The sequence below is a fragment of the Colletotrichum jinshuiense genome, chromosome 1, assembly GCF_051148585.1.
Source record: "Colletotrichum jinshuiense chromosome 1, complete sequence".
Classification (NCBI taxonomy): domain Eukaryota; kingdom Fungi; phylum Ascomycota; class Sordariomycetes; order Glomerellales; family Glomerellaceae; genus Colletotrichum; species Colletotrichum jinshuiense.
Window position 1 is genome coordinate 1,368,463 of NC_139302.1, and position 23,927 is coordinate 1,392,389.

General features: G+C 56.0%; 9 protein-coding genes across 9 annotated transcripts; 6 read left to right on the forward strand and 3 right to left on the reverse strand.

Moving 5' to 3' along the window:
* Nucleotides 1-1,295: 1,295 nt before the first annotated feature.
* On the forward strand, nucleotides 1,296-3,005 carry EsH8_I_000367 (alpha,alpha-trehalose-phosphate synthase (UDP-forming) TPS1; the record flags this gene model as incomplete). The annotated part of the gene is made up of 3 exons (XM_083267780.1): nucleotides 1,296-1,599; nucleotides 1,668-2,040; nucleotides 2,096-3,005. The coding sequence occupies 3 exons, from the start codon at nucleotides 1,296-1,298 to the stop codon at nucleotides 3,003-3,005; spliced, it is 1,587 nt and encodes a 528-aa protein (XP_083118218.1).
* Nucleotides 3,006-3,925: 920 nt separating this feature from the next.
* On the reverse strand, nucleotides 3,926-6,597 carry EsH8_I_000368 (VID27 cytoplasmic protein-domain-containing protein; the record flags this gene model as incomplete). Its single annotated transcript, XM_083267781.1, has 2 exons — nucleotides 3,926-6,372; nucleotides 6,579-6,597. 2 exons carry the CDS (start codon nucleotides 6,595-6,597, stop codon nucleotides 3,926-3,928), a joined length of 2,466 nt encoding a protein of 821 aa, XP_083118219.1.
* A 1,148-nt stretch (nucleotides 6,598-7,745) lies between these two features.
* Nucleotides 7,746-9,572, reverse strand: EsH8_I_000369 (Prenylcysteine lyase-domain-containing protein; the record flags this gene model as incomplete). The annotated part of the gene is made up of 3 exons (XM_083267782.1): nucleotides 7,746-8,783; nucleotides 8,837-9,357; nucleotides 9,458-9,572. The coding sequence occupies 3 exons, from the start codon at nucleotides 9,570-9,572 to the stop codon at nucleotides 7,746-7,748; spliced, it is 1,674 nt and encodes a 557-aa protein (XP_083118220.1).
* A 948-nt stretch (nucleotides 9,573-10,520) lies between these two features.
* On the forward strand, nucleotides 10,521-12,420 carry EsH8_I_000370 (chaperonin-containing T-complex subunit CCT6 domain-containing protein; the record flags this gene model as incomplete). The annotated part of the gene is made up of 5 exons (XM_083267783.1): nucleotides 10,521-10,562; nucleotides 10,616-10,783; nucleotides 10,840-11,076; nucleotides 11,130-12,129; nucleotides 12,182-12,420. The coding sequence occupies 5 exons, from the start codon at nucleotides 10,521-10,523 to the stop codon at nucleotides 12,418-12,420; spliced, it is 1,686 nt and encodes a 561-aa protein (XP_083118221.1).
* A 312-nt stretch (nucleotides 12,421-12,732) lies between these two features.
* EsH8_I_000371 (small subunit rRNA maturation protein TSR4) lies at nucleotides 12,733-14,040 on the forward strand (the record flags this gene model as incomplete). Its single annotated transcript, XM_083267784.1, has 2 exons — nucleotides 12,733-12,849; nucleotides 12,937-14,040. 2 exons carry the CDS (start codon nucleotides 12,733-12,735, stop codon nucleotides 14,038-14,040), a joined length of 1,221 nt encoding a protein of 406 aa, XP_083118222.1.
* A 289-nt stretch (nucleotides 14,041-14,329) lies between these two features.
* Nucleotides 14,330-15,313, reverse strand: EsH8_I_000372 (armadillo-type protein; the record flags this gene model as incomplete). Its single annotated transcript, XM_083267785.1, has 2 exons — nucleotides 14,330-14,864; nucleotides 15,147-15,313. 2 exons carry the CDS (start codon nucleotides 15,311-15,313, stop codon nucleotides 14,330-14,332), a joined length of 702 nt encoding a protein of 233 aa, XP_083118223.1.
* Nucleotides 15,314-15,829: 516 nt separating this feature from the next.
* EsH8_I_000373 (ATP-dependent DNA ligase) lies at nucleotides 15,830-18,509 on the forward strand (the record flags this gene model as incomplete). Its single annotated transcript, XM_083267786.1, has 2 exons — nucleotides 15,830-16,861; nucleotides 16,917-18,509. The coding sequence occupies 2 exons, from the start codon at nucleotides 15,830-15,832 to the stop codon at nucleotides 18,507-18,509; spliced, it is 2,625 nt and encodes an 874-aa protein (XP_083118224.1).
* Nucleotides 18,510-18,944: 435 nt separating this feature from the next.
* On the forward strand, nucleotides 18,945-19,693 carry EsH8_I_000374 (cupin domain-containing protein; the record flags this gene model as incomplete). Its single annotated transcript, XM_083267787.1, has 3 exons — nucleotides 18,945-19,109; nucleotides 19,199-19,256; nucleotides 19,314-19,693. The coding sequence occupies 3 exons, from the start codon at nucleotides 18,945-18,947 to the stop codon at nucleotides 19,691-19,693; spliced, it is 603 nt and encodes a 200-aa protein (XP_083118225.1).
* A 1,848-nt stretch (nucleotides 19,694-21,541) lies between these two features.
* Nucleotides 21,542-23,907, forward strand: EsH8_I_000375 (adaptin N terminal region-domain-containing protein; the record flags this gene model as incomplete). The annotated part of the gene is made up of 3 exons (XM_083267788.1): nucleotides 21,542-21,771; nucleotides 21,845-23,051; nucleotides 23,104-23,907. The coding sequence occupies 3 exons, from the start codon at nucleotides 21,542-21,544 to the stop codon at nucleotides 23,905-23,907; spliced, it is 2,241 nt and encodes a 746-aa protein (XP_083118226.1).
* Nucleotides 23,908-23,927: the final 20 nt, after the last annotated feature.

Sequence of the window (23,927 nt, forward strand, 5' to 3'; positions counted from 1 at the left end):
GGTTTCTCAGGCAGTGTCCATGTACGGATACTTGACAGGCTTCTCGTGCCTTGCCTTCCTTGCGTCGATGCGAAGAACCGAGGTGGTTTCGGCTCAGCGGGCCTACAGAGATTATATCGCTCACCTACATAGTAGACGCTCGGTCTAATTCTCTGATTGCCCGACAAGATGCTGGGCTGCCTCGAACAACAGACAGACGGCGTGCCAAAGAAAGGCGACGCAGACGCCGGAGCGGCGGGGTACGGAAGCACTGGAAAGAGACCACAAATGGCAAGGAGAAAAACGCGACAGGGCCGGGGTTTTCTCGCAGTGAAGGTGACAAGGATCCGCACCCAAATTACGTAGGTGACACCTCAGAAAACGCCGGGGGCCCAAGTCAACAAAAGTCTTGCCTTGTGTAATTGCGCCGTGGACGCAGTGCTTCGCCTGTTATTCACGTCTCCCAAGAGAACCGGGATACCTGAGCTGTACGTACATTATCCCGTCGCCTTACCGAAGCGGGCCACCGGTCAAGTACCTCTACTTCTGGGGAACGCAGCCCCAGAGTCGCATCAGGTCGGCCTGTTACCGCTGTGCAGCTGTTGCCGTTCTGGATTGGATTGCACAGCACCGGATTGGCATTTTCCTGCTTCCTCAACACCCTCCCACCCCCAGCAAGAGGCACCACACACCTTGCACCTCAGTCAATGGACGGATAGGATAGCCAACCACCGACGAGCCGTCTTCTCCCGTTTCTTTCCATCCTGCTTTGCAGCTGGGTGCCTCCCTTCTTATTCTTCTTCCTTTTGCCCAAACGAAGCTTGCTCTGCGTTGCACTGTTTGCTGTCCCGTCTCACCCTCCACCTATTCTGTGCTCACCAGTCTGCCCGGCTTTCTAAATATTATCGCCTCCCTCCTCCACCTCCACTCCTCCGGCCTCGCCTTGATTTACTTATACCTTTGTCCAAGGGCAAACACTTCACCCCAGACTCCCTGGCCGGCCTCAGTAGCAGTCAACTTTTTCGACGGAGCCTGCGTCCGTCATCTCTGAGACCGCCCGCTGCCACCCCCGGCATATTGCGTCGTCATTACCTGGGCCAAAGGTACCTGCTTCACCTACCTTACATTTACCCCTCCATCACCCCCGCAAGCTCATCCCAGCCCGTCTCAGCTAACACCTTACCCTCCCACCAGAGCACCACTAAGCTTAGCTCCTGCTGCTCCCCAATTCCCACCCTTCGAACGAGCCCTCCACGAAATATTTCGCACCTCCTCCGCCACCACCAGTACCAGCACCGCTGCGAAACCACTCCAAGATGCCTGCGCTCGTCGACGAAGAGGCCGCGCCCGGGCGCCTCTTGCTCCTCTCCAACCGACTGCCCATCACCATTAAGCGTTCCGATGATGGCAGCTATTCCTTCTCCATGTCCTCTGGTGGCCTCGTCACCGGCCTCAGCGGTCTGTCGAAAACCACCAGCTTCCAATGGTACGGCTGGCCTGGTCTCGAGGTCCCCGACAACGAGATCGCCGGCATGAAGGAGCGTCTGCAGACCGAGTACAACGCTCACCCCGTCTTCATTGACGACGAACTCGCAGACAAGCACTACAATGGCTTCTCCAGTACGCCCGAACCTCCCTCCCTTTGCAGGTCTGTGCCACCCCAACTAACAACCGCCTCCCTCTCGCAGACTCCATCCTCTGGCCGCTCTTCCACTACCACCCCGGTGAAATCACATTCGACGAGAGCGCATGGAGCGCCTACCGCGAAGTCAACCGCCTTTTCGCCAAGGCCGTCGTTCAGGATGTGCAGGACGGCGACCTGATTTGGGTCCACGACTACCACCTGATGTTGCTGCCCGAGATGCTGCGCGAGGAAATCGGCGACTCCAAGAAGAACGTCAAGATCGGCTTCTTCCTGCACACTCCCTTCCCGTCGTCTGAAATCTACCGCATTCTCCCCGTCCGCGAGGCTCTGCTGACGGGCGTTCTCGATTGCGATCTCATCGGCTTTCATACATACGACTATGCTCGCCACTTCTTGAGCAGTTGCTCTCGCATTCTGTAAGCTGAACCTGGCAACCATTGCTCCGTCGTTTCACACTAACGCCGACTTCAGCGGAACCCCCACAACGCCCAACGGCGTGGATTACAACGGCAAGTTCGTCACTGTCGGCGCATTCCCCATCGGCATTGATCCCGAGAAGTTTGTCGAGGGCCTCAAAAAGCCCAAGGTACAGGAGCGCATCGAGGCTCTCTCTCGCAAGTTCAACGGAGTCAAGCTCATTGTCGGTGTCGATCGCCTCGACTACATCAAGGGCGTCCCGCAGAAGCTCCATGCGCTGGAGGTCTTTCTGACTGAACATCCCGAATGGATCGGCAAGATCGTGCTCGTTCAAGTTGCCGTGCCTTCACGCCAAGACGTCGAGGAGTATCAAAACCTCCGTGCCGTGGTCAACGAGCTCGTCGGCCGCATCAACGGCAAGTTTGGTACCATTGAATTTATGCCCATCCACTTCCTGCACCAGAGCGTCTCCTTCGATGAGCTCACGGCCTTGTACGCCGTCTCCGATGTCTGCCTCGTCTCGTCAACACGCGACGGCATGAACCTGGTCTCGTACGAGTACATTGCAACCCAGCGCGACCGCCACGGTGTCATGATCCTGTCAGAGTTCACGGGCGCCGCCCAGTCCCTCAACGGCTCCCTCATTGTCAACCCCTGGAACACGGAGGAGCTTGCAAACGCCATCCATGACGCCGTTACCATGTCCCCGGAGCAGCGCGAGACCAACTACAAGAAACTCGAGCGTTACGTCTTCAAGTACACGTCCTCGTGGTGGGGCCAGTCCTTCGTCGCGGAGATGACCCGCCTCTCCCAAGAGACGATGCAATCCAAGACGCTGAGAAACATTAGCGGGAACGTGGTCGGCCAGATCAGCAAGGCATTACACGGCGCCGTCGAGGGCGCCCAGAACCTGTCGGGCAGCAAGGACGGCGCAGAGGAGGCGAAGCAGGAACAAGAAGCGTAACGGCCCATTGTACATCCAACTTGCATACATTATGCTCTCCGTCGCGCAAGCCGTTTTCTTTGACGGCATTTCTGATGAAAGCATGACAAGAAAAAGAAGAAAAAGGAAAAAAAAACATACCCACCTCGCAACGACACTCCGCAAACAATCACCAAAGCATCAGGTTTGGAGGAGGCCAATAAAGCGAGGCGAATCATAATAAATCAGGGGATAGGCATCGAGCCGAGGGGAGTTACATGGGATTTTCTTCGTTTTGAGGCGGGAGGGTTTGGACGGATCACACGGGGGGAACGTGTAGTACATGTCATCTATCCATGGTATTTTGGTTTGCGGGTCTTAGCATTAGACTATCTACCTATTTTGAACGAAACGTGCGGTTCCAGATCATGCCTGCTCTCGCAAACGACGCGGAAGCAATAAAGAGGAGCAAAGTACCGTTTTCAAGTGAGACCCATCCGTGGCAGAGACATGTCTCGCCGCACGCGTTACGCCATGTCGCCGAAAATTTGAAAAGTTGACGTGGCCAACATAATCAGCATGGTCAGCGACTTAGCTCAGAGCAAGCAAGCAACCAAGGCAACATTATATAATCAAGTGAGCTGTTATGGCAAAATTCGCACCCGGGATGAGAAAAAGGCCGGCTGTACATTAACCTGACGGAAACGGCTAAATTGGCCAGCCGCATCGATGTGTTTGCTGGCTTCAAAGGTATCTAAAGGAATTCTCCGTGAAGAGCATAAAGAAAGCACAAGCGGAGGTTTCGGCGGCAGAGCAAAGGTGCGTGCTGTGCTGTAAACCCATCCCCCTCCCCTTTCGCTTCGCATTCGCGACCTGGAAACGCCTGGCGTCGTTCGGGATAAACGTGCAACATCAACATCAAAATCAAACAGTACACTTAAAAGAAACCAACCCTTGTGACATCAGTAAGGCGACGCCACAATATCTTCCTTGCCAAGCTTGTACCTGCCGCTCTGCGGCGTGCCGATACGTCCAGAATCCCTCCGGCCCATGCTGAGTTGCGCAAAGTTGCCGGCAATGCTCTCGCGAGTGGGGCGCTTGAGGCCCTGCTTGCCGACCATGTTGACCTCGTTGGGCAGGGCAACGATGACGTTCTTGTCCGTCCCGTACTTGAAGTCGTCGGCCTTGACCTCCTCGGCGTAGCGCTTGATCCGGTAAGCTGCCTTGGCTCCGCGGAGCACCTTCTTCAAGCTCCACTCGATGATGTACGGGCCCGTAGCGGTAATGATGCTCGTCTCCTCCGTACCCTCGCCGGTGTTGAAGCGCGCCGGCGTAAAGGCAACAGGCTTGCCGGTCTCGTGGGCGAACTGGGCGACGTGCTCGGGGGTGAGAGCCAAGCGGCGCGGCTGAGGCTTGTCGCTGGCCGCGAAAGACTTCTCGAAACCGAGCTTGCCCTCGTTCTTGCCAGACTTCTGCATCGCGTCGATGAGAAGAATGTACGTCCGGCAGGTCGCGAGCACCCAGCGGCCGTCGGCAGACACGTCGAGGCCGAGGATCGCCTCACCCAGTGCAGGAATGTGGGTCTTGGCGTTGATGCCCAGGCGGTCGAAGAGGCGGACGTCACCCTTGTTGGAGGCGACAGCGATGTAACCCTTCTCGGTAGTGGCGACGGCCGAGAAGTCGTTCTTTGAAACATACTGCTTCAGCTGGGAGTCGACCAGCTTGTTACCGGAAAGACGGGGGTCGACACGGTAGAGGGCATTCTTGGAGATACCGAGGAAGGTCGGCTCGTGCGTCATCTGGGCGAACTTGTTCTCGGGAGCAAAGTTCAGAACGGGGATGTCATCGTGGACGTTCCACTCGTCCACAATCTTTCCGTACTCGAGGTCCATGCGGTAAAGCTTGTTGGGGTCCGTCTCGTTTTGCAGGATCATGTTGCGATCCTCGTTGTGGAGCATGACCTTCTTCGGGCTGAACAGAGTGCCCTTGGGGGTCTCGACCTTGGAAATGTTGGTAGAGAACTCAAGTTGGTTGTTCGCCGTGTGCTTGAAAACACCAATCTTGGATCCGCGCACGACAAAGGAACGGTCGTGCTTGTAGCCAACAGCCAGTTGAGAGTTGACATTACCGTCCTCATCCCTGGTGGCGACGTCGTCATCCTCCTCGTCACTGTCGTAGCGCTCGCTGCGCTGCGCATCGTCCTCGGTGTCCTCCTCCTCCTCCTCTTCTTCCTCTTCCTCTTCCTCCGGGGTATCCTCCATAGTCAAATCATTAAAGGCATCCGTAACATACTCCTGCTCTCTCTCCTTGATCTTCTCCCACTTGGTCTCGTTCAGCTGCTCCCACAGAGCTCGGAGGAGGGCGTCCTGGAACCGCTCGAGCGTCGGCTGGTCCTTGAACCGAAGCAGCCAGGAGTACGCCGAACCGTCGGCAGAGAACTGGTTGAAGATGAAGGAGAGGAACTCAAAGTTGAAGACCGGGTTGATGTCTGCGACAATAGGGATACCGAGCCAGGCACGGTCCTCGCTCTCGATCTGCAGCCAGTACTCCCACTTGCCGACTTCCGTGACGGTGGCGGTGACGGAACCATCCTTCTGGACGAAAGAGCCAGAGGGGAAGTCGAAGAAGTGCAGCTCGGCGCTCTCGGCAGCATAAGTGCTGAGAGCTGGCGGGGCCTCGGCGGATTTGGGCGGGCCCGTCTCCCTGGTCTTCTCGGCCCTGACGGGCGTCTTGACCGGAGTCTTGACCGGGGTCTTGGGCATGGTCTGATCTTCGCTCTTTGTGGGCGTCCCAACCGGGCTCTGCGGCACGAACAAGCTGTCGGCTGATTCGATTGACCTGACGAGGGTCGGGCTGTGGATCGGACTCGCAGGCGGGATGGGCTGCTCGTCTTGGAACTCAAACTGCTGAAGGTCGACGTTGGAGGCGGTCGTGTGCGGCTTGCGGTACTTGCGCTCGTACTGGCACTCCTTTGCGATACGCTCGAATTGCGTGACCTGACCAGCGGGCACAACGTTGTCGCACACAAACTCGTAGACGTCGCCGGTGTCGCCGCTCAAGTCCCTCCAAGCAAGCACCTTCTCGGAACCTTCCCGGATCTCAACTCGGAAGTGGAGTGCCTCGTCAAGCAGGAATGTCTTCTCGTCTCTCTCGGCGGCGGCAAGTGCGTCGATCTCGGCGTCCTCTCCTTCCTCCTCGGCCAGAAGTTCAGCCTCTCCTTCCTCGTATACTCTCTGTACCACGAGCTGGTACTGGAAGTCCTGTGCGGTTCGTCGGATGCGTACGGCGGCGTCTTTGAAGATGAGTTCGGAGTAGCCTTTCGGCGAGAGGGGGCGGACAAGGTAGAGCTGTCCCTGAGGGAGTTCGATGAGAGATTCTTGGTTGCTGGATCCAAAGATGAGTTTGCCAACTGCGAGAGGAAAGTGTCAGTGTTTGTACTTTGTTGGAGATGGTGCAAAAATTTGGCAAGGCTGAGAAAGTCGCCGGCTGTTGGTCGCAACCTGGTGATGACGGAGGAGACCCAACCAACCGCCCACATGCGCCCGCCTGTCGATCGCGCGACAAGGCAAGGCAGGAGAGGCTGCTAGTGACAGTTGAATCGCGGGGTAAACTTACCGTTTCTGAGGACAAACATTTTGAAGTTCGGGCCTGTTTTGAGTGTGGGCGTAGAGCTATTGCGGGTATTTATGAATCTCTGCAAAGCATTCCCGTCCACTGCGTTGAGAGAGAGGAAACAAAGAGACGGAGAGTCCCAAACCTTGGCCACGGAACGAAGGTGATCAGCCACTACGGTAGAAAATGCGTCATAACAAGTAGCTTTTGCGTTGGGGTTCAGATGATGGAGGGGTGAAATGAGCTGTGGCGGTGCACGTCCCTTTCTTTCCCAATTTTTTTTGCCACGGCAACACAAGGCCACTCCAGCGTGCTTAGCCACCCAAAGCACCGGGGTATCACGTGGGGCCCCGGCAGCGGCCGGCCTAGGCCCGGTGACCCTCCCGCCTCGCCTTCCCTGTTGCCGGGAACCTGTGCTTTCTCCAGGCGAGTCAGGAGAGTCAGGAGAGCTCGCCAGTTCCAGGTCAACTATTATCAGAAATCACTCTTCGTCTCAAAGAGCTCGAGCCCCTGCTTCTCCGTACCACATACATACATGCTTGTCTTCGCTTCCACGTTGTGTCGTGTTAGGCTTGAAGGGTAACGATGCTCATCTTGTACCTGAATCCGAATACTAGAAAGTGACTGGAATGTGGCTTTGATTCCCTCTTTGATCAAACTCGTATTCTGGGACTGTTCGTAATCCACCGTGTGTCGGAAGGTATGTACTGCGAGACCGTGGCGTACAAGTGCTTCTTTTACACGTCCAACGTTTGATTTGGTAAATGTTTTCTATCCATCGATCTTAGAAGTATCACCTTATTGGCCCTTTGCTGCGTGTGGGCAACTTGCTTATCGTCAATAAGTCAGATGATATTTGTAATCGATCAGCATAGACCCTTTCGAGATCCATCGTAAATCAACAGTGATTATCTGACCGGGCTCATCTGTCACGTTTCAACACACCAGCAATTGACATACGAACATACAAACTAGACCCTGTTGTGTTTCCCTGCCTCCTCCGAGGCGCCTCAGAATGCCTACCTGGCCGGTCACATGTATATTTGATGAGACATGTCAAAGTTGATTGCTTCCCGTATTGCTTAGCGCGATCGCAAGTGTACGAAACAAGAACTGCTACTACAAAGATTGCAAAGAAATTACGCTGCTAACCCCAAGAAAACCGGCACACTACAACTCATCGGCAACCAGGCCATCTTTCTCGGGCTGTCCGAGCACCTCCTGGGCGGCATCTGTCTCAACCGTCTCGGATTTCTCCTGGTCTGCAGCACCAACATCGGAGAAATCTTCGGTAATCAACCTGGCAATATTCATTCCCATCAACGCACTCGTCTCCATGCAAGAGATGAAGCTCTCGATGCCGGACAGGTAGTAGAGGCCGTCTCTGAGAATAGGATCCTGGAATGTGACGCGCGGGTATTCGATCGGGTAGGAGTTGAAGACGTGGGGATGGTACCAAGATATGGGATGGACAGTCTGCGGGCTGTCCTTCTCTGACTTCTGAGCAGGGACAATGGACGGAGGCACCTTGACGCCAAGCAGATCCGACAGGAACTCGGCAGTGACCTTCTCGGGGGAGAAGATCTTATAGATAAACTCGTCCTTGAGGGTATCCGGGTTTGTCACCGTTCTCAGGGTGCTGACTGAGTAGAAACCGGCCTTTCCGGCTCCCTCAGATCCAGCCTTGGCATCGTCCCTCGGGGCGAGGGTTGTCAAGACCGAGTCGGGTGCCTTGGAGCCCGGTTCTAGACCAAAGTATTCCGGAGACAGACGGAAGGGGGAGGCAAAGAGAGTGACGTGAAGCCTGGTGTAAGGAATCTGGTCAATCTTGTGCTGGAACAGGTCCTCCGAGACGTTGATATCGCTATACTGCCACGGAGTGGCAATGACGACGTTGTCGAAGGCAATGGGGTACTGCTCTGCCTCGGCATCGGCCTCAGAACCGGCAGTCTTGGTCGAAAGCAGGTATTTGGAGCTAGAGGGACCAGACTTCAGCGCAATAGAAGCCACCGAGGTGTTCCTGTGCACAGTGGCGTTGCTCCTGTGAAGCATGGTCTCAAAGATCTGCCAGTTACCGCCAATGACTTGCCTGGCACCCTCGGGCGCCAAAGAGACCATGGTCTCAAGGCCGTGGATGTAACGCAGGTTCGATGCATAGTTGACACGGGTCGCTGCTTGGATGATGTCATGAGCGAACAGCTCGTCAATCTGCCACGGGTCAGCAATGGATGGAGTTCAAGATGGGAATGCCGATTGCGCACCTGGTTGTTAGCAAGGAACTCCTCCCCTGTGACGGAGGTCGCCTTCAAAAGATCCAGCTCAAAGGCCCTCTGAGTGATGGATCGGAAAGGGAAATGAGGCGCCTCGTACAGCTGCAAGAAGGCTGCAACGGTTGACTGGACAAGCTTTTGTGCCTTATAAGGGGCTCTACCGTACTTCCAGAAAAGCTTGGCCAAATTCCACCATCCCCAGGAGCTGTCGTCCTGGGTAAAGACGAACTTCTCCCCATCCCAGATCCCCAGGAAGCCGTCGCTGCCGGATTCCGGTTCTTTCAAGGGAAGGCCAAAATTGAGAGTGGCGTTGTAGAGGATGTGGTTGGCCGCTATGAAGATGGAGGCACCCAGCTCAACCGGTTCGAGCGGGTTGTCGTAAGCTTCCACGGTCAAGGTCCGACCGCCAATCCTATCCGTCTTTTCGAACACAGTGACATTTACGGGAAGGCCGTCTGCCTCGGCGAACTTCTGGAGGTAGTAAGCCGCGGAAGCCCCGCCGGCGCCGGCTCCTGAATAACATGTTAGAGGTCACATGTGCGATGGCAGGATGGACGTGCTGGGCAAGAAATCCGATTTTATCACAGATTATCGCATCCGCCATCTACATACCAATAATGGCGACCTGCTTGATGTTGCTCTCGATTGCAACCTGCTCAATCTCGGCCGCGGGAACGGTCGTCAAGCTCAGGGCGGACAGCACAGCTGAGAGCTTGGACCCCCACATTATGTCGCGTCGGGCTTGCCTGTATACGTTGGATGTTGTACACGTGGAGAGTCAATGCGATGATGGAACCAAGGAGCGATGAGGAGTAGGTTTTAAAGGGAGGTATTGAAGACAAGTCTCGAGATGGAATGGAAAGCAGAAGGGCATGAAATGGATTCTTGGATGAGATGTCTGGGAAGCCCCCTAAATGCATCAAACTCGGGGTGCGTAAACGGGCCGCCGCTTTATTAGAGCCACCGGTGTCACTGGGGTCGGTGGTTTGCTTCAGTAATATCTGCCCAGATAACTGGCATGATTTCGTTCTCGGCGGAGGAGGGACTAAAGACAGGGAGTCGAATGAACGTGAATGAAGCCACGAAGAATAAGAAGCAGAAGAAAACACTGTTATCCACATGTCAATAACGCATAGAAACTGGATCAGCCCTGTCGCTTGTTGCTACCGAATCCAAAGTGACGGAGGTCGTCATAAAGCGCAGCAGCAGCGCTGCGTAAAGCAGCGGCAATCCCCCAGGTGGAGGTTTCATTTCTGGGGGTCCCTCAAGGACCTCTCAAGGCCCCAGGTCCCTGACTCCCGCTCAGCTTGGAAGTCGCCATCGGCCGCTAATGACGCGCACGGATCATGGGACAGCGCCGCGTAAGGTGCCGCCGCTGACAGATGCCATCTCGCTTGATGCATTCACTAGGTAGCTTGGGGGTAGGTGTATGCATCTAAAAGTAGTCCCTCTAACCGAGCACCAGCACCAGACGCCAGGCACACGACGAGCCAGCACCTTCCACCTGGGCCTTGACCGCCTGCCACCTCAAGGCAGAAAAAAAGTCACCACCACAGTCCCGCATCTGAAGCTCCCGGGCCAGGTTAACCTCGAGAACACTCCACGTCAGGTCGCTAATCCAATAACCTTACCGACCGATACCCCCTCACGATCCTCTCGACGACCTCTAGCCAACATGTCTGCGGCGCAACTGCTCAACCCCAAGGCCGAATCGAGAGTGCGCACCCCTTTTCCTGCCGACCCAGTGTGTGTTGCTAACACTCCAAATAGCGGCGGGGTGAAGCCCTGAAGGTCAACATCAGCGCCGGTGAAGGCCTGCAGGATGTCCTCAAGTCCAACCTCGGCCCTCTGGGCACCATCAAGATGTCAGTCAAAATCCACACCCTTTCTTGCAGGCCATTTACTAACGGACCCAGGCTTGTCGACGGCTCCGGTCAAGTGCGACATACCGCCCCTCTTTCCCCTGGATTGCTGCTAATGCGCGCCCCGATTAGATCAAGCTGACAAAAGACGGAAATGTCCTCCTGCGCGAGATGCAAATACAAAACCCCACCGCCGTCATGATTGCACGAGCTGCGACTGCCCAGGATGATATTTGCGGAGATGGCACGACATCGGCTGTTTTGTTGATTGGAGAGCTTCTCAAGCAGGCAGACCGTTACATCTCGGAAGGACTGCACCCCAGAATTATCACGGATGGTTTCGAGATTGCCAAGAACGAGGCGCTCAAGGTGCGGCTTGTGCAACCCGGCGGGACATGATCAACGGGGCTGACAGGAAACAGTTCCTCGACAACTTCAAGCTTGCCAAGGAGGTTGACCGCGAGCTGCTTCTGTCCGTCGCGCGGACGTCGCTGTCGACCAAGCTCAACTCCAGCCTTGCGAGCAAGCTCACCCCCGACATCGTCGATGCCGTGCTCGCGATTTACCAGGCCCCGGCCAAGCCCGATCTGCACATGGTTGAGATCATGAAGATGCAGCACCGCACCGCCTCCGACACCCAGCTTATCAAGGGTCTCGCCCTCGACCACGGCGCCCGACACCCCGACATGCCCAAGCGCGTCGAGAACGCCTACGTTTTGACGATGAACGTGAGCTTGGAGTACGAGAAGTCCGAGATCAACTCTGGGTTCTTCTACTCCAGCGCGGACCAGAGGGATAAGCTGGTGGAGAGCGAGCGCAGATTCGTCGACGCCAAGCTGAAGAAGATCGTCGAGCTGAAGAAAGAGGTTTGCGGAAACGACCCCACCAAGAACCTCGTCATCATCAACCAGAAGGGTATTGACCCTCTGTCTCTCGACGTCCTGGCGAAGAACGGCATCCTTGCTCTGCGCCGTGCCAAGAGAAGGAACATGGAGAGACTCCAGCTCATCTGCGGTGGTATTGCACAGAACAGCGTCGACGACCTGACGCCCGACGTCCTGGGATGGGCTGGCTTGGTCTACGAGCAGACCCTGGGCGAGGAGAAGTACACCTTTATTGAGGAGGTCAAGGACCCCAAGTCCGTCACCCTTCTGATCAAGGGCCCCAACGCACACACCATTACCCAGGTCACCGACGCCGTTCGCGATGGTCTGCGCAGCGTCTACAACATGATCGTCGACGGCAGCGTCGTTCCCGGCGCCGGCGCCTTCCAGGTCGCCTGCGCCGCGCACCTGAAGAGCGACGCCTTCGCCAAGACAGTGAAGGGTAAGGCCAAGTGGGGTGTCGAGGCTTTCGCCGACGCTCTCTTGATTATCCCGAAGACCCTTGCCGCCAACGCCGGCCTTGACATCCAGGATGCCCGTAAGTCTCCCCGCCACTTCTCTGTTCGAACGTGTCGACTAACATGTCACAGTCGCGGCCCTGCAGGATGAGCATGCGGACGGCAACGTTGTGGGCTTGGACCTCGCAACGGGCGAGCCGATGGATCCCGAGCTTGAGGGCATCTTCGACTCCTTTAGGGTACTGAGAAACTGCATCGCCTCGAGCTCGAGCATTGCATCCAACCTGCTGCTTTGCGACGAGCTTCTGAAGGCGAGACAGATGGGCAGGGCTGGCGGCCCTGGCCCTGGTATGGACGGTCCCGAGGAGTAATGTGTTGAACGGATTCCAATGTAAAAAGTATTGGCACGGTAGACAAAAGTCGCTGCTCTTAGGGCCTGTCAAAAGCTGAGAACTGGAATGATATCCAATCAAGAAGACCACTTCCCGTGCCCAGTGCAAGCTTCGTCGCTCCGATGTAGTCCAAAAAGTTGACATGGGGTCGTTTGCTACCCCTCGCTGGGGAGTGGTGGCCAGGGGCGATAAGATAAGCCCCGCATCGAAATATTTTGACAGCCAAAAAAACTTGACCCCACGTAGCCAGCCCAACCCAGTAGTCGCACCGCCCGTAACACTCGCAAAACAATGGCAGACTACGACAGCGATTCCTCCGAGCAGGAGTTCACTGAGACAAAGGTCTTGCTCGGCTACGCCTCCAAGGATGCCGACGACGACACCATCAGCCGTCTCGGTGGCCGACCAGTAAGTCATCGAGGCAGGCTTCACTCCATGCCCCTCCTCCCCGCCAAACAACAAACGGCCATGACTGACACGGCATTTGCCCGTTAGGACTGGCTGAACCCCGAACAGCCCCCCTCTGCTGGCCTGGCCCGCTGCAAAGTATGCAACGACATTATGGTCCAGCTCCTGCAGCTCAACGGCGAGCTCCCCGAAAAGTTCCCCGGCCACGACCGCCGGCTGTACGTGTTCGCGTGCCGCAAATCGAGTTGCCGGCGCAAACAGGGTAGCATCCGCGCCGTGCGGGGTGTCAGGATATCCAAGGAAGTCCCCGCGGCGAAGAAGGCCGAACCCGCCGCGAAGAAACAGGAGGAGGAGCCCAAGAAGAACGACGGCCCGGGCCTCGGCACCGCGCTGTTTGGCGGCGGTTCTGGCGCCGCGAACCCGTTCGCCAGCAGCGCGAACCCCTTCAGCACGGGTTCCTCGTCGAGCAGTCCCTTCAGCAACGCCGCTCCGTCGAACCCCTTTTCGAAGCCCGCCGAGCCCAAGCCCGAGGTCGCCAAGCCCGAGCCCGCGGCAGGAGACCCGGCCTCGTCCCTCTCCAAGACCTTCGCCGAGACCCTCTCCCTCAACAACCCGCAGACGCCGTCCGGCCCGGCCCCGCCGCCGGAGCCGTGGCCCGCAAGCTCTGACCTCCCGAAGCCGTACCCCGTCTCCTATCTTGCGGACGCCGAGTTTGAGACGCTCGACCCTGAGCCCATGGCCGTGCCGCAGAACGCGCGCATGGAGGTGGACAACGAAGGTGGCGCCGGCGGCTCGGTGGACACCAAGGACATCTTCGAGTCGTCCATGGACGCCGTGTTCCAAAAGTTCGCGGACCGCATGGAGCAGAACCCGGAGCAGGCCATCCGCTACGAGTTCGGCGGCGCGCCGCTGTTGTACTCCAAGGCCGACGCCGTGGGCAAGGCGCTCGGCAGCGGAGGACGGATGCCGCGATGCGGAAACTGCGGCGCCGGCCGCGTGTTCGAGGTGCAGATGACGCCGCATGCCATCACGGAGCTGGAGGCCGAGGAGCTGTCGCTCGAGGGCATGGACTGGGGCACGATCATCGTAGGCGTTTGCGAGGCGGATTGCCAGCAGCGCGGGGTCGAGGCCGGCGGGGAGGGATACATTGAGGAGTGGTGTGGTGTTCAATGGGAAGAGCTCTCCAAGTGATGAGCGTAATAGTCACTCGACAACGGCCAGGCGAAAAAAAAGTTTTAGACATGAAAATGATGAAGAGTTATACGACATCTCAAATATGTGTGGCATGTCTCATATTCAGGGATATACTCTATGATCCCCAATTCCAAAGTCACAGTGAACGCCGGTAATTTTGCCGCCATGCTCTCTTCCAGCCCTAACTCCATCAACGGAGTTATTAGCAGCCAAGGGACATCATACCCTTGCTCTCCTATTGTTCTTCCTCTCACCCAAAGAAACAGCAGCCAGCACCACTCTTTCTTTACGCAGTCTCCTCCCATGACCTCCGGAGAACCCTCGAGAACATGTCGATGTTGACATCCTCCCTGATCTCTGACTTCTTGGCCTCGTTCTCGGCGTTCTTGGGGATGGTGACGACGCCGTTCTCGCCGACGGTCCAGCCAGCCACCTCGGTGACGAACTTGGAGGCGGCGTCGGTGTTGAGGCCGAACCAGGCCTCGAGCTGAGAGAGGCTGACCTCACGGAAAGCCTGGGCGATGAGGTTGGCGGTGTTGGTGCGGATCAGGTCCTCGAAGCCCGAGATGTCGGCAATGAGGTCGGCGCAGAGATCATCGCCGTCGATGGTGTTCCAGAAGCGGGCGTACTCGGAGCCCTCGAGCTGAGTGTTGAGGGCGCGCAGCTTGGTGACGGCCTCGTGGAGCTCGCCCTGAGCGATGACGGAAGGGTTGATCAGGTGCAGGGCGAGGGTGAACTGCGGGGAGGGGAACTGGGTCATGGCCTTGACGAGGATGTTGGTGACGACCTCGTCCTTCATGCGGTCCGGGTTGAGCTGGTACCTGTGGCAGGAGAAGCAAACGCAATGATCAGCATCGAGTCCCAAGACGGTCGCGGGCTGGTTGTATCGATAACAGAAGTTCCGGAATCGTTCAGGCAACACCATAAGCTGACTTCATATGCGACTGAAGGTTCATGACGGAACAGCCAGTGCATGTCAGGTAATAGGAAACGTTTACATGATCATCATATGACCGGCGCAAGACCAACAAATGGCAGAGAAAGGAGACGACCACCGGCACTCAAAGCACGCAGCGGCATCATGGGTGGATTGGGCGACTCACAGCTTCAGGAGTGTCCGGTTCGCGTTGCAGTCGCAGTACTTCTGCTCGCACTGCTCCTGCAGGTAGCCCTCCAGGGTGCCGACGGCCTCGGGGTTGTAACGCTCAAGGCCATTGATGATGTTGACAATGTAGTCGGGCCGCTCGGGCGGATCTTCGCCGTTCAACATGGCTGCTGTTCTGGCGTGGGGGGGTGTGGTGTGTGGTTTCGAGGTTCGGGGGTTAGAGAGGTTCGTGGAGGGGGGAGGAAGAAATCGGTGCCCGCTGGTGGGGCTGTGGCCGCCTGGCGAAAGATTTCCAAAAGTTCGATGTGATGTTGTGTGGAAGTCGCTTGGGTCGTCAAATGAGGCTTAGCGCCGGGTTCCGGGGAAAGGTATGGCCGATTTTCAACCTTACCCTGAGTGCCTGTCTGGGCTTGGGTCCAGTTGGAGAATGACTAAGACATCTAGTGGCAGCCGGGGTACGTGCACGTGCCCTCGCGTTGGGAGCGTGGGAGCAGCGTCATTGACTGACACGAATAGCAGGGGGGCGTGGACGAGTGAGAGCAATAGTGAAGCAATATTGAAGTGAGACTGCTGCCGGAGTTTGTTGGCTGTACTTCAGCTAGGCTCAACCACGTCGTTCTTTCCCATAAAATATGTCTGTTTTTGTCTCCTTTCCTTGCTGATATCCTGTCCGATCTCACGATGCCCAGTCCAAACAAGAAGCGGAAACTCAACAGCGACCAATCCTCATCCGGATTACCGTCACGGGGATTAGAGTACTTCTTCGCAAAGCAGAGGGAAAATGTTTCATTGGCACCCAAGGCTGCCCCCGAGGCCATCTCAGGGATCGAACCGAGCGGCACGAATTCGGTCGATCAGCAGCCGGAGTTGACGGATGAGGAGCTCGCAAGGAAGCTGCAAGCGGAATGGGATGCCGAGGTGCAAAATGAGAGAGCGAACTCGACTCCATGCCCGGAGCCTGCGAAAGAGCCAACCCCGCCGAATTTGACACAAAACCAAGGGGTGCACCCTAACGAAGCGCAGTCCTCAGTAGAGCGCTCAACGACACCTGGGGTGCTTCCGCAAGCGCCGAAGAAGAATACCCTGTCGTTGTCCTCCGTAGCTAATGCCGAGGACACGGCTTCATCGACCATTCCCCTCGATCAAAGCCCTCTGACATTTGACCCCTCAGAGTTCGTCCCTCGGCTCAAGGAGCAGTGGGCTGCAGAAGGGGGCCATGCGTCCTACGCGTTTCTCACCAGGTGCTTCATATTGGTCAATGCCACGCAAAGCCGAATTAAAATTGTAGATACTCTAGTCAACTGTATAAGAGTCTTGATTGAAGCCGATCCGGACAGCCTGCTACCAGCTGTTTGGCTAGCAACGAATGCCATCTCGCCTCCCTACATCTCTCTGGAGCTTGGCTTGGGAGGGTCGGCAATCTCAAAAGCTCTCAAGCAAGTATGCGGGCTGGACAGTCGGGCTTTGAAGACAATCTATGACAAGTACGGCGATGCCGGGGACGTGGCGTTTGAGGCGAAGAAGAAGCAGAGTTTCACCTTGCGAAAGCCGAAGTCCTTGACCATTGCGGCTGTCTATCAGTCTCTGGTCAAAATCGCCAACAGCCAAGGCCAGGGAAGCGGAGAGGTCAAGCAGAGGATCGTGGATCGGCTGCTCCAAGATGCCCGGGGTGGTGAGGAGAGCAGATACATTGTGCGGACGCTCTGTCAACATGTGAGTGCCGCTTCTTCCCTCTCTCGCGCTGGTGACAATCTGACGCGGGCTCCAGCTTCGCATTGGTGCTGTCAAAACCACCATGCTGATAGCTCTCTCGAGGGCTTTCATGCTCTCGCGGCCACCAGGGGCCGACTTTCACTTGCGGTCCACGAGGGATTTGCGGAAACTGAAAAAAGAAGAGCTGGCAGAAGTATGGGGCAGACCCGAAGAAATAGTCAAGGCCTGCTTTGCACGACGACCCAACTACAACGACCTTGTGCCCGTACTGTTGGAAATCGGCGTTTGCGACGAGCTTCTCCTTCGCTGTAACCTCACTCTGCACATACCTCTGAGGCCAATGCTGGGCAGCATCACTAGGGATCTGTCCGAAATGCTCACCAAACTGCAAGGGAGAGACTTTGCGTGCGAGTTCAAGTACGACGGCCAGCGGGCGCAGATCCACTGCGACGAAAGGGGCAAGGTTACAATTTTCTCGAGGCATCTGGAGCTAATGACGGATAAATACCCTGATTTGGTTGCGCTGATGCCCAAGATTCGAGGCGAAGGCGTCGACAGCTTCATCATGGAAGGCGAAGTGGTGGCGGTAGACAGGGAATCGGGAGATTTGAAGAACTTCCAGACATTGAGCAATCGGGCGCGCAAAGACGTTGCCATTGGCAGCGTACAGGTCGATGTGTGTATGTTCGCCTTCGATCTCATGCTCCTCAACGGGCAGCCCCTCTTGGATCGACCGTTCCGGGAAAGGAGAGAGCTTTTGCGCTCCATGTTCATCGAAGTTCCCCATCAGTTCACTTGGGTCAAGACCTTGGACGCAACGTCGCAAGACTCGGACGCCGTGCTGGAGTTTTTCAAGGCAGCCACGGATATCAAGTGCGAAGGCATCATGGTCAAGATTTTGGACAACCTGGCCGATGTCCCATACCAAGGCGACGAGGCGGTGGAAGCTGACGGAGAGGCCGCCGAGGAGCCAAGAACACCTTCGAAGTCAAAGTCTAGGGGGAAGGGCGGCAAAGACGAAGATGCCGGTCCGAAGAAAAAGGGGCGGCGCAAGCCCCTGCTGGCCACATACGAGCCCGACAAACGGCTGGACTCGTGGCTGAAGGTCAAGAAGGATTACAATGCGAGCTTCGACACCCTGGACATGATCCCTGTGGCGGGCTGGCACGGGCAAGGCCGCAAAGCCAAATGGTGGTCCCCAATCCTGATGGCCGTCCGCAACGAAGACAGCGGGTCTCTCGAAGTCGTGTGCAAGTGCATTTCCGGTTTCACCGATGCATTCTACAAGGCGAACAGGGAGTTCTACGACGATGGCGAAACGGGCGAGAGGAACAACACCCATACGCAGAAGCCGGCCTTTGTCGAGTACTCGGGACCGGAGCCGGACGTGTGGTTCGAGCCTCAGGAGGTTTGGGAGATGGCATTTGCAGACATCACGCTGAGTCCGACGTACACCGCTGCCATCGGGTTGGTCAACGAGGACCGTGGCTTAAGCTTGCGGTTCCCCAGGTTTCTTAAGAAGCGAGAAGATAAGAGTATCGATGAGGCGAGCACCAATGAGTTTCTCGCTGGGCTGTGGAGGAAGCAGGAGGCGAAGGCGCCAGCAAAGGGTGATCGGGGCGAAGATGTCAATGACTTTGAGGAATGATACTTGGCAAATCAACGCGAACCAGTCGGGCAAGTTCCCGGGCATGTTTCCAAGGCTTATGGGGAGTAAAAGGATGGCATTGTGCTTATTGGGCGGGTGTTAAAGTCCACTATGGATGGACCCTCGGAGCCGACCACTACTCCTAGTGATGTTCGGAGATAACTTGGGTGTGTGTCTTCCTCCATTGGGCATCACTCTGTTGAAGCCTTGGCGCGGTCAAGTGACACAAGTATTCCGGTGTCGGGAAATGGGTAATGAAATGGTTCCGTTAGAAATCTCAAACCTAGAAAAGAGAGTGTTACAAATGTGCTGCGCACCCAGCATAAGAAGTGTTGATGCTGAGCCCCATATGTTATATCGACAACAAGTCGTTTTGTGTCATCCCCGAGCAACACCTTGCGCATTCGAGATTTAGCCCAACACACCAACGAAACGATGACCCTTTATGAGATTCAGACCCAGCCCGAGGCGTATGCATTGAAACGCACCGCTCATTGTCCGAACAACGACCTTCCTGTCCTCATATACCGCGGCGTCTTGAGCCCGCTGGATGAGACGAGTGTATCAGAGAAGTTGCAGCATCACGGCTGGGAAAAGAAGGTGAGAAACACCGCTTCCTCGACCAACTCTGTTCCGAATATTACTTCCTGTCCGACTTGCCCACTGACTTGTTACTGCAAATCACATAGGGTACCTGGGGAACAATCAGTCTGAAGCATTTTCACCCAAACACCCACGAGTGTTACGGTAAGTCACATAACTTGCGTATCAATGTTTCTCCAACTTAGCGGATATCCCGAGCAGGAATCTTCCAAGGCAGCTCGGAGCTGGTTTTTGGCGAAGGCGGCTCGGATATCGATGGCAGCGGGGTACGGTGCCGCGTGCGTGCGGGCGATGTAGTCGTCGTTCCTGCCGGCGTCGGTCACGCGTCGATTCCCGAGGCCGAGAGCGCGGTGGAGTCGACAGGGGAGGGGGAGTACAGGTACGTCGGTGTCTACCCTGAAGGATCGCCAGGTTATAAGTATGAGCTTGGCAAGAAGACGCTAGAGGAAAAGTGCGGGCTTGTTGAAGAGGTTGCTTCTGTGCCTATCCCGCCGAACGATCCCGTGTACGGGCTTGACGGACCTCTGGTTCAAATCTGGAGGGCTTCTAGGGGCAAGTCTGACGCCCGAAATGAGACATAGACCGAAAAGATGGAGGTTATTCCTCTTTTTGGTATCCCCAGTATGAATAGGTGCTCCCCTCAAGCGCGATGGTCCCCCGGCGAAGGTGAGAGCGCATGGTGTGTCATTACTATTATAGCAATTTGTCGCTGAATACCTGCTAGTTGATTGTTTTTTGCCCCCATGATTTACTCTCATTCTTCCGAATTTCGATTCAACAAGTTGGAGGGTTGAAATTGGGGAGAGCTTAACACGTCGAGATATTGAGATGGCCTTGCCGTAATGCAGAATAACAGGGCCTTTATGTTTGCGGAGCGTTGCTAACATGCCATTATGTATCAACTAATTCCCGCGAGTTTATCTTCACCATAGTGCTAATAGACTGTCCTCGCCAATATATTGATGCGGGTCCATATCTCTACCCGTTCCCAAATGTTTGAATTTGCATCATGGCTACTGCTAGGCTCTAAGAAGGCGTCTTCTAAGTAATAAATGGGCAGTAAAACGGATTTGCTTCATAGCGGTATTATGAGCGTAGTAGGTGTTCTGATTAGTGTTACTCTTATCAAGAGGCATGTAGTTTGGCAAAGTTGCAATCTAACAGAGATGTCCGTCGTCCCCCTTGAGACGACCCTATTCGATTGCGGTGTCCTTAACATCCATGTTGCTGGTATCTTCAGGTCTCCCAGCGTTTCACCTCTCTTCGTCTGAGTCGTAGGCGGAAGCAATAGTGAGCCAGCAGGGTTGTGGCGGCACTGTAATGAAGGGCCACTTTTGGACCGCTCACCCGATTGAAAGACTCCTTGACCTAATGTTTGACTCTGCTTCCCGCATTTGCCTTGGCCAGAATTTAATGGCGGCAGTCTTGGGAGTTATGAATTTCGAACGTCATGCCCTATAACTGGCTTTGCGTACGCTGCCGCCGAGCGCAGGGCCCCAGCATGCCAAGCTTATCGACACTGAGGCGTGTTGGCCGAGCCTCCTCTGCGGTACATGCCCCGTCATTTGGCAGCATTCATTCTTTGGCCTATTAAACTGAAAATAGCAACCGAGCTCATGAAGAGCACTGCATTATAGAACTGGACGTTTGGTCAGTCAGGCGTTCCCGGCAGCTGCAAGTGTAACTCACTGCCTTTCTCGACACTTCTCGCTCTTCATCATCCGTTCTAGAGTCAATAAACAGACGACGCAAGTTTGGTAGTGTGGCCTTGGCTGTCAGCACACGGTCATCCGTCTTCCATGGTGATGGCTTACCATGACAACACTAGTTGTTGATATCTTGCTTAGGACCAGAGGCAGGTCTAGACCTGAAAGACAACGGATGCACGCTCTTATGATTTCAAATCGTGCTAGAAGCCCTAGAACAACTTGCGAGTCTATTACAGGGTATCAAATGCGACGCTCAATGTGCATGGGACGGGACGCCTGATGTTGCAATGAGCATTGTTGACAGGAGCTTGGGACCCCCAGATATCCCGATATTCCCACATCCCCGATACGTGCATGATGCTAAGGGTGGACCCGACAGGGGTTGTGAGAGCCATTCGTTTAGCGGAATGGAGTCCCTGTGCGCCCAGCACTGCCAGGCTGGCCAGGCTGGGATTAAGGTTAGGGGGGCATTCCACTGGCAGCTGCTTCTTCGACCACCTCATCCTCTTGGCGAATACCGACAAGGTGCATCTGCTGCATTCCCAAACCGCCGACGACAAACAGCAAGCGAACTGCTGCCAACTCACACGGCGTCTTGGATGAGATTGTCCAGGTCCCAATAGGACTGGCTGCCTCCCTCATCCGCCAACTCGCTCCTTTGCGCCATCCACCCTCCATCAACGCTGGCACAACTCTCTATCACAAACACCATCGAACAATATGGCGGTCAATCGGATCCGCGGGGCCTTTGCTCCTCCGAGGAAGGGAGAGACCTTTGAGCTGCGGGCAGGACTTGTCTCTCAATATGCGTACGAGCGCAAGGAGTCCATCCAGAAGACGATCATGGCCATGACGTTGGGCAAGGACGTATCGGCCCTGTTTCCCGACGTTTTGAAGAACATCGCGACGGCAGACTTGGACCAGAAGAAGCTGGTTTATTTGTATTTGATGTGAGTCCGCGCTTGCAGCTGGGCCTCGAGCCATCTGAACGGTGTCATCTAGCGGCCGCTGACAGGAACCCAGGAACTACGCCAAGTCGCATCCCGACCTCTGCATTCTGGCCGTCAACACCTTTGTGCAGGACTCCGAAGACCCGAACCCGCTCATTCGTGCGCTAGCGATCCGAACGATGGGATGTATCAGAGTCGACAAGATGGTGGATTACATGGAAGAGCCGTTACGGAAGACACTACGGGACGAGTCGCCGTACGTTCGCAAGACTGCCGCTATCTGCGTGGCCAAGCTCTTCGACCTGAACCCAACCATGTGCATAGAGAACGGCTTCCTGGAATCTCTGCAAGAGCTCATCGGCGACCCGAATCCCATGGTTGTCGCAAACTCGGTCCAGGCCCTCTCCGAGATCACCGAAACCGCGCCAGAGACGAAGGCGCTCGTGGTGAGCCCGGCAACGCTGAAGAAGCTGCTGATGGCCCTGAACGAGTGCACAGAATGGGGACGCGTCACGATTCTGACGACGTTGGCCGACTACCCTGCGGTGGATGTCAAGGAGTCTGAACACATTTGCGAAAGAGTAGCACCGCAGTTCCAGCACGTGAACCCTAGTGTGGTTTTGGCCGCTGTCAAGGTCGTCTTCATCCATATGAAGGCGATCAACCCGGAGCTGGTGCGGTCTTACCTCAAGAAGATGGCGCCGCCCCTGGTCACTCTCGTGGCCTCGGCCCCTGAAGTGCAATACGTTGCCCTTCGGAACATCGACCTCCTCCTCCAGGCCAAGCCCGACATTCTTAGCAAGGAGCTGCGAGTGTTCTTCTGCAAATACAACGACCCCCCTTACGTCAAGCTCCAGAAGCTCGAGATCATGGTTCGGATAGCCAACGAAAAGAACTTTGACCAGCTCCTTGCGGAACTGAAAGAATACGCTCTCGAAGTCGACATGGACTTTGTCAAGCGCGCTGTCAAGGCGATTGGCCAGGTCGCAATCAAGCTCGAGGGTGCCAGCCAGAAGTGCGTCAATGCGCTGCTGGACTTGATCGCCACCAAGGTCAACTACGTCGTGCAGGAGGTCGTCGTGGTGATCAAAGATATCCTCCGAAAATACCCCGGCTACGAGGGCGTCATCCCGACACTGTGCAAGTATATCGACGAGCTGGACGAGCCCACTGCCAGAGGATCGCTGATCTGGATTGTGGGAGAGTACGCCGAGAAGATTAACAACGCAGATGAAATCCTGGAGAGTTTTGTGGAGGGTTTCATGGAGGAGTTTACACAGGTTTGTCCGCTCCCCCCCTCGCATGCTCGGTACCTCGACTGACCCGAAGCAGACACAACTCCAAATCCTCACCGCTGTCGTGAAGCTTTTCCTCAAGAAGCCCGGCAGCAACCAGGGCCTGGTCCAGAAGGTGCTCCAACAGGCCACAACAGACAACGACAACCCGGATATCAGAGACAGGGCCTATGTCTACTGGCGTCTTTTGTCGGGCGACCTGGACGTCGCCAAGAGCATTGTCCTCTCTCAAAAACCCCCCATCACCACAACAATGACCAGCCTTCCCCCGGCGCTCCTGGAGCAACTGCTTGCGGAGCTCTCCACCCTCGCTTCAGTGTACCACAAGCCACCAGAATCCTTCGTCGGCAAGGGCCGCTACGGAGCGGACGAGATCCAACGGGCTGCCATCCGCGAGCAAAGGCAAGAGGCGGCCGAGAACCCGATCGCAGCATCGGTGGCGGCCGCGGCCAACGGCACTACCTCTTCTCAAAACAACATCGAAAACCTGCTCGATATCGACTTCGACGGTGCCGCGCCGGCGTCGGCCGAGCAGCAGAGCAATGTCAACACCCCAGACAGAGTTTCCAGTCCTGCGGGAGGCGCTTCCTCAAGTGCCATGGCTGATATGATGGGTCTGTTCGATGCCCCGCCCCCCCAGCAACCGGCAGCCAACCCGATGAGCCCCGGCGGCGGCGGCGGCATGAACGACATGATGAACGGCTTCTCTGGGCTTGACTTTGGCAACACGGGATCGGGCCAGCCTCTGCCGGCCGCCATGCAATTAAACCAGACCCAACAGACACAACCTAGCGACGGAAACGGGAAGAAGACGAACGAGGACTTGCTGGGGTTGTTCTAGATCTGTGACTAATGGGGCTG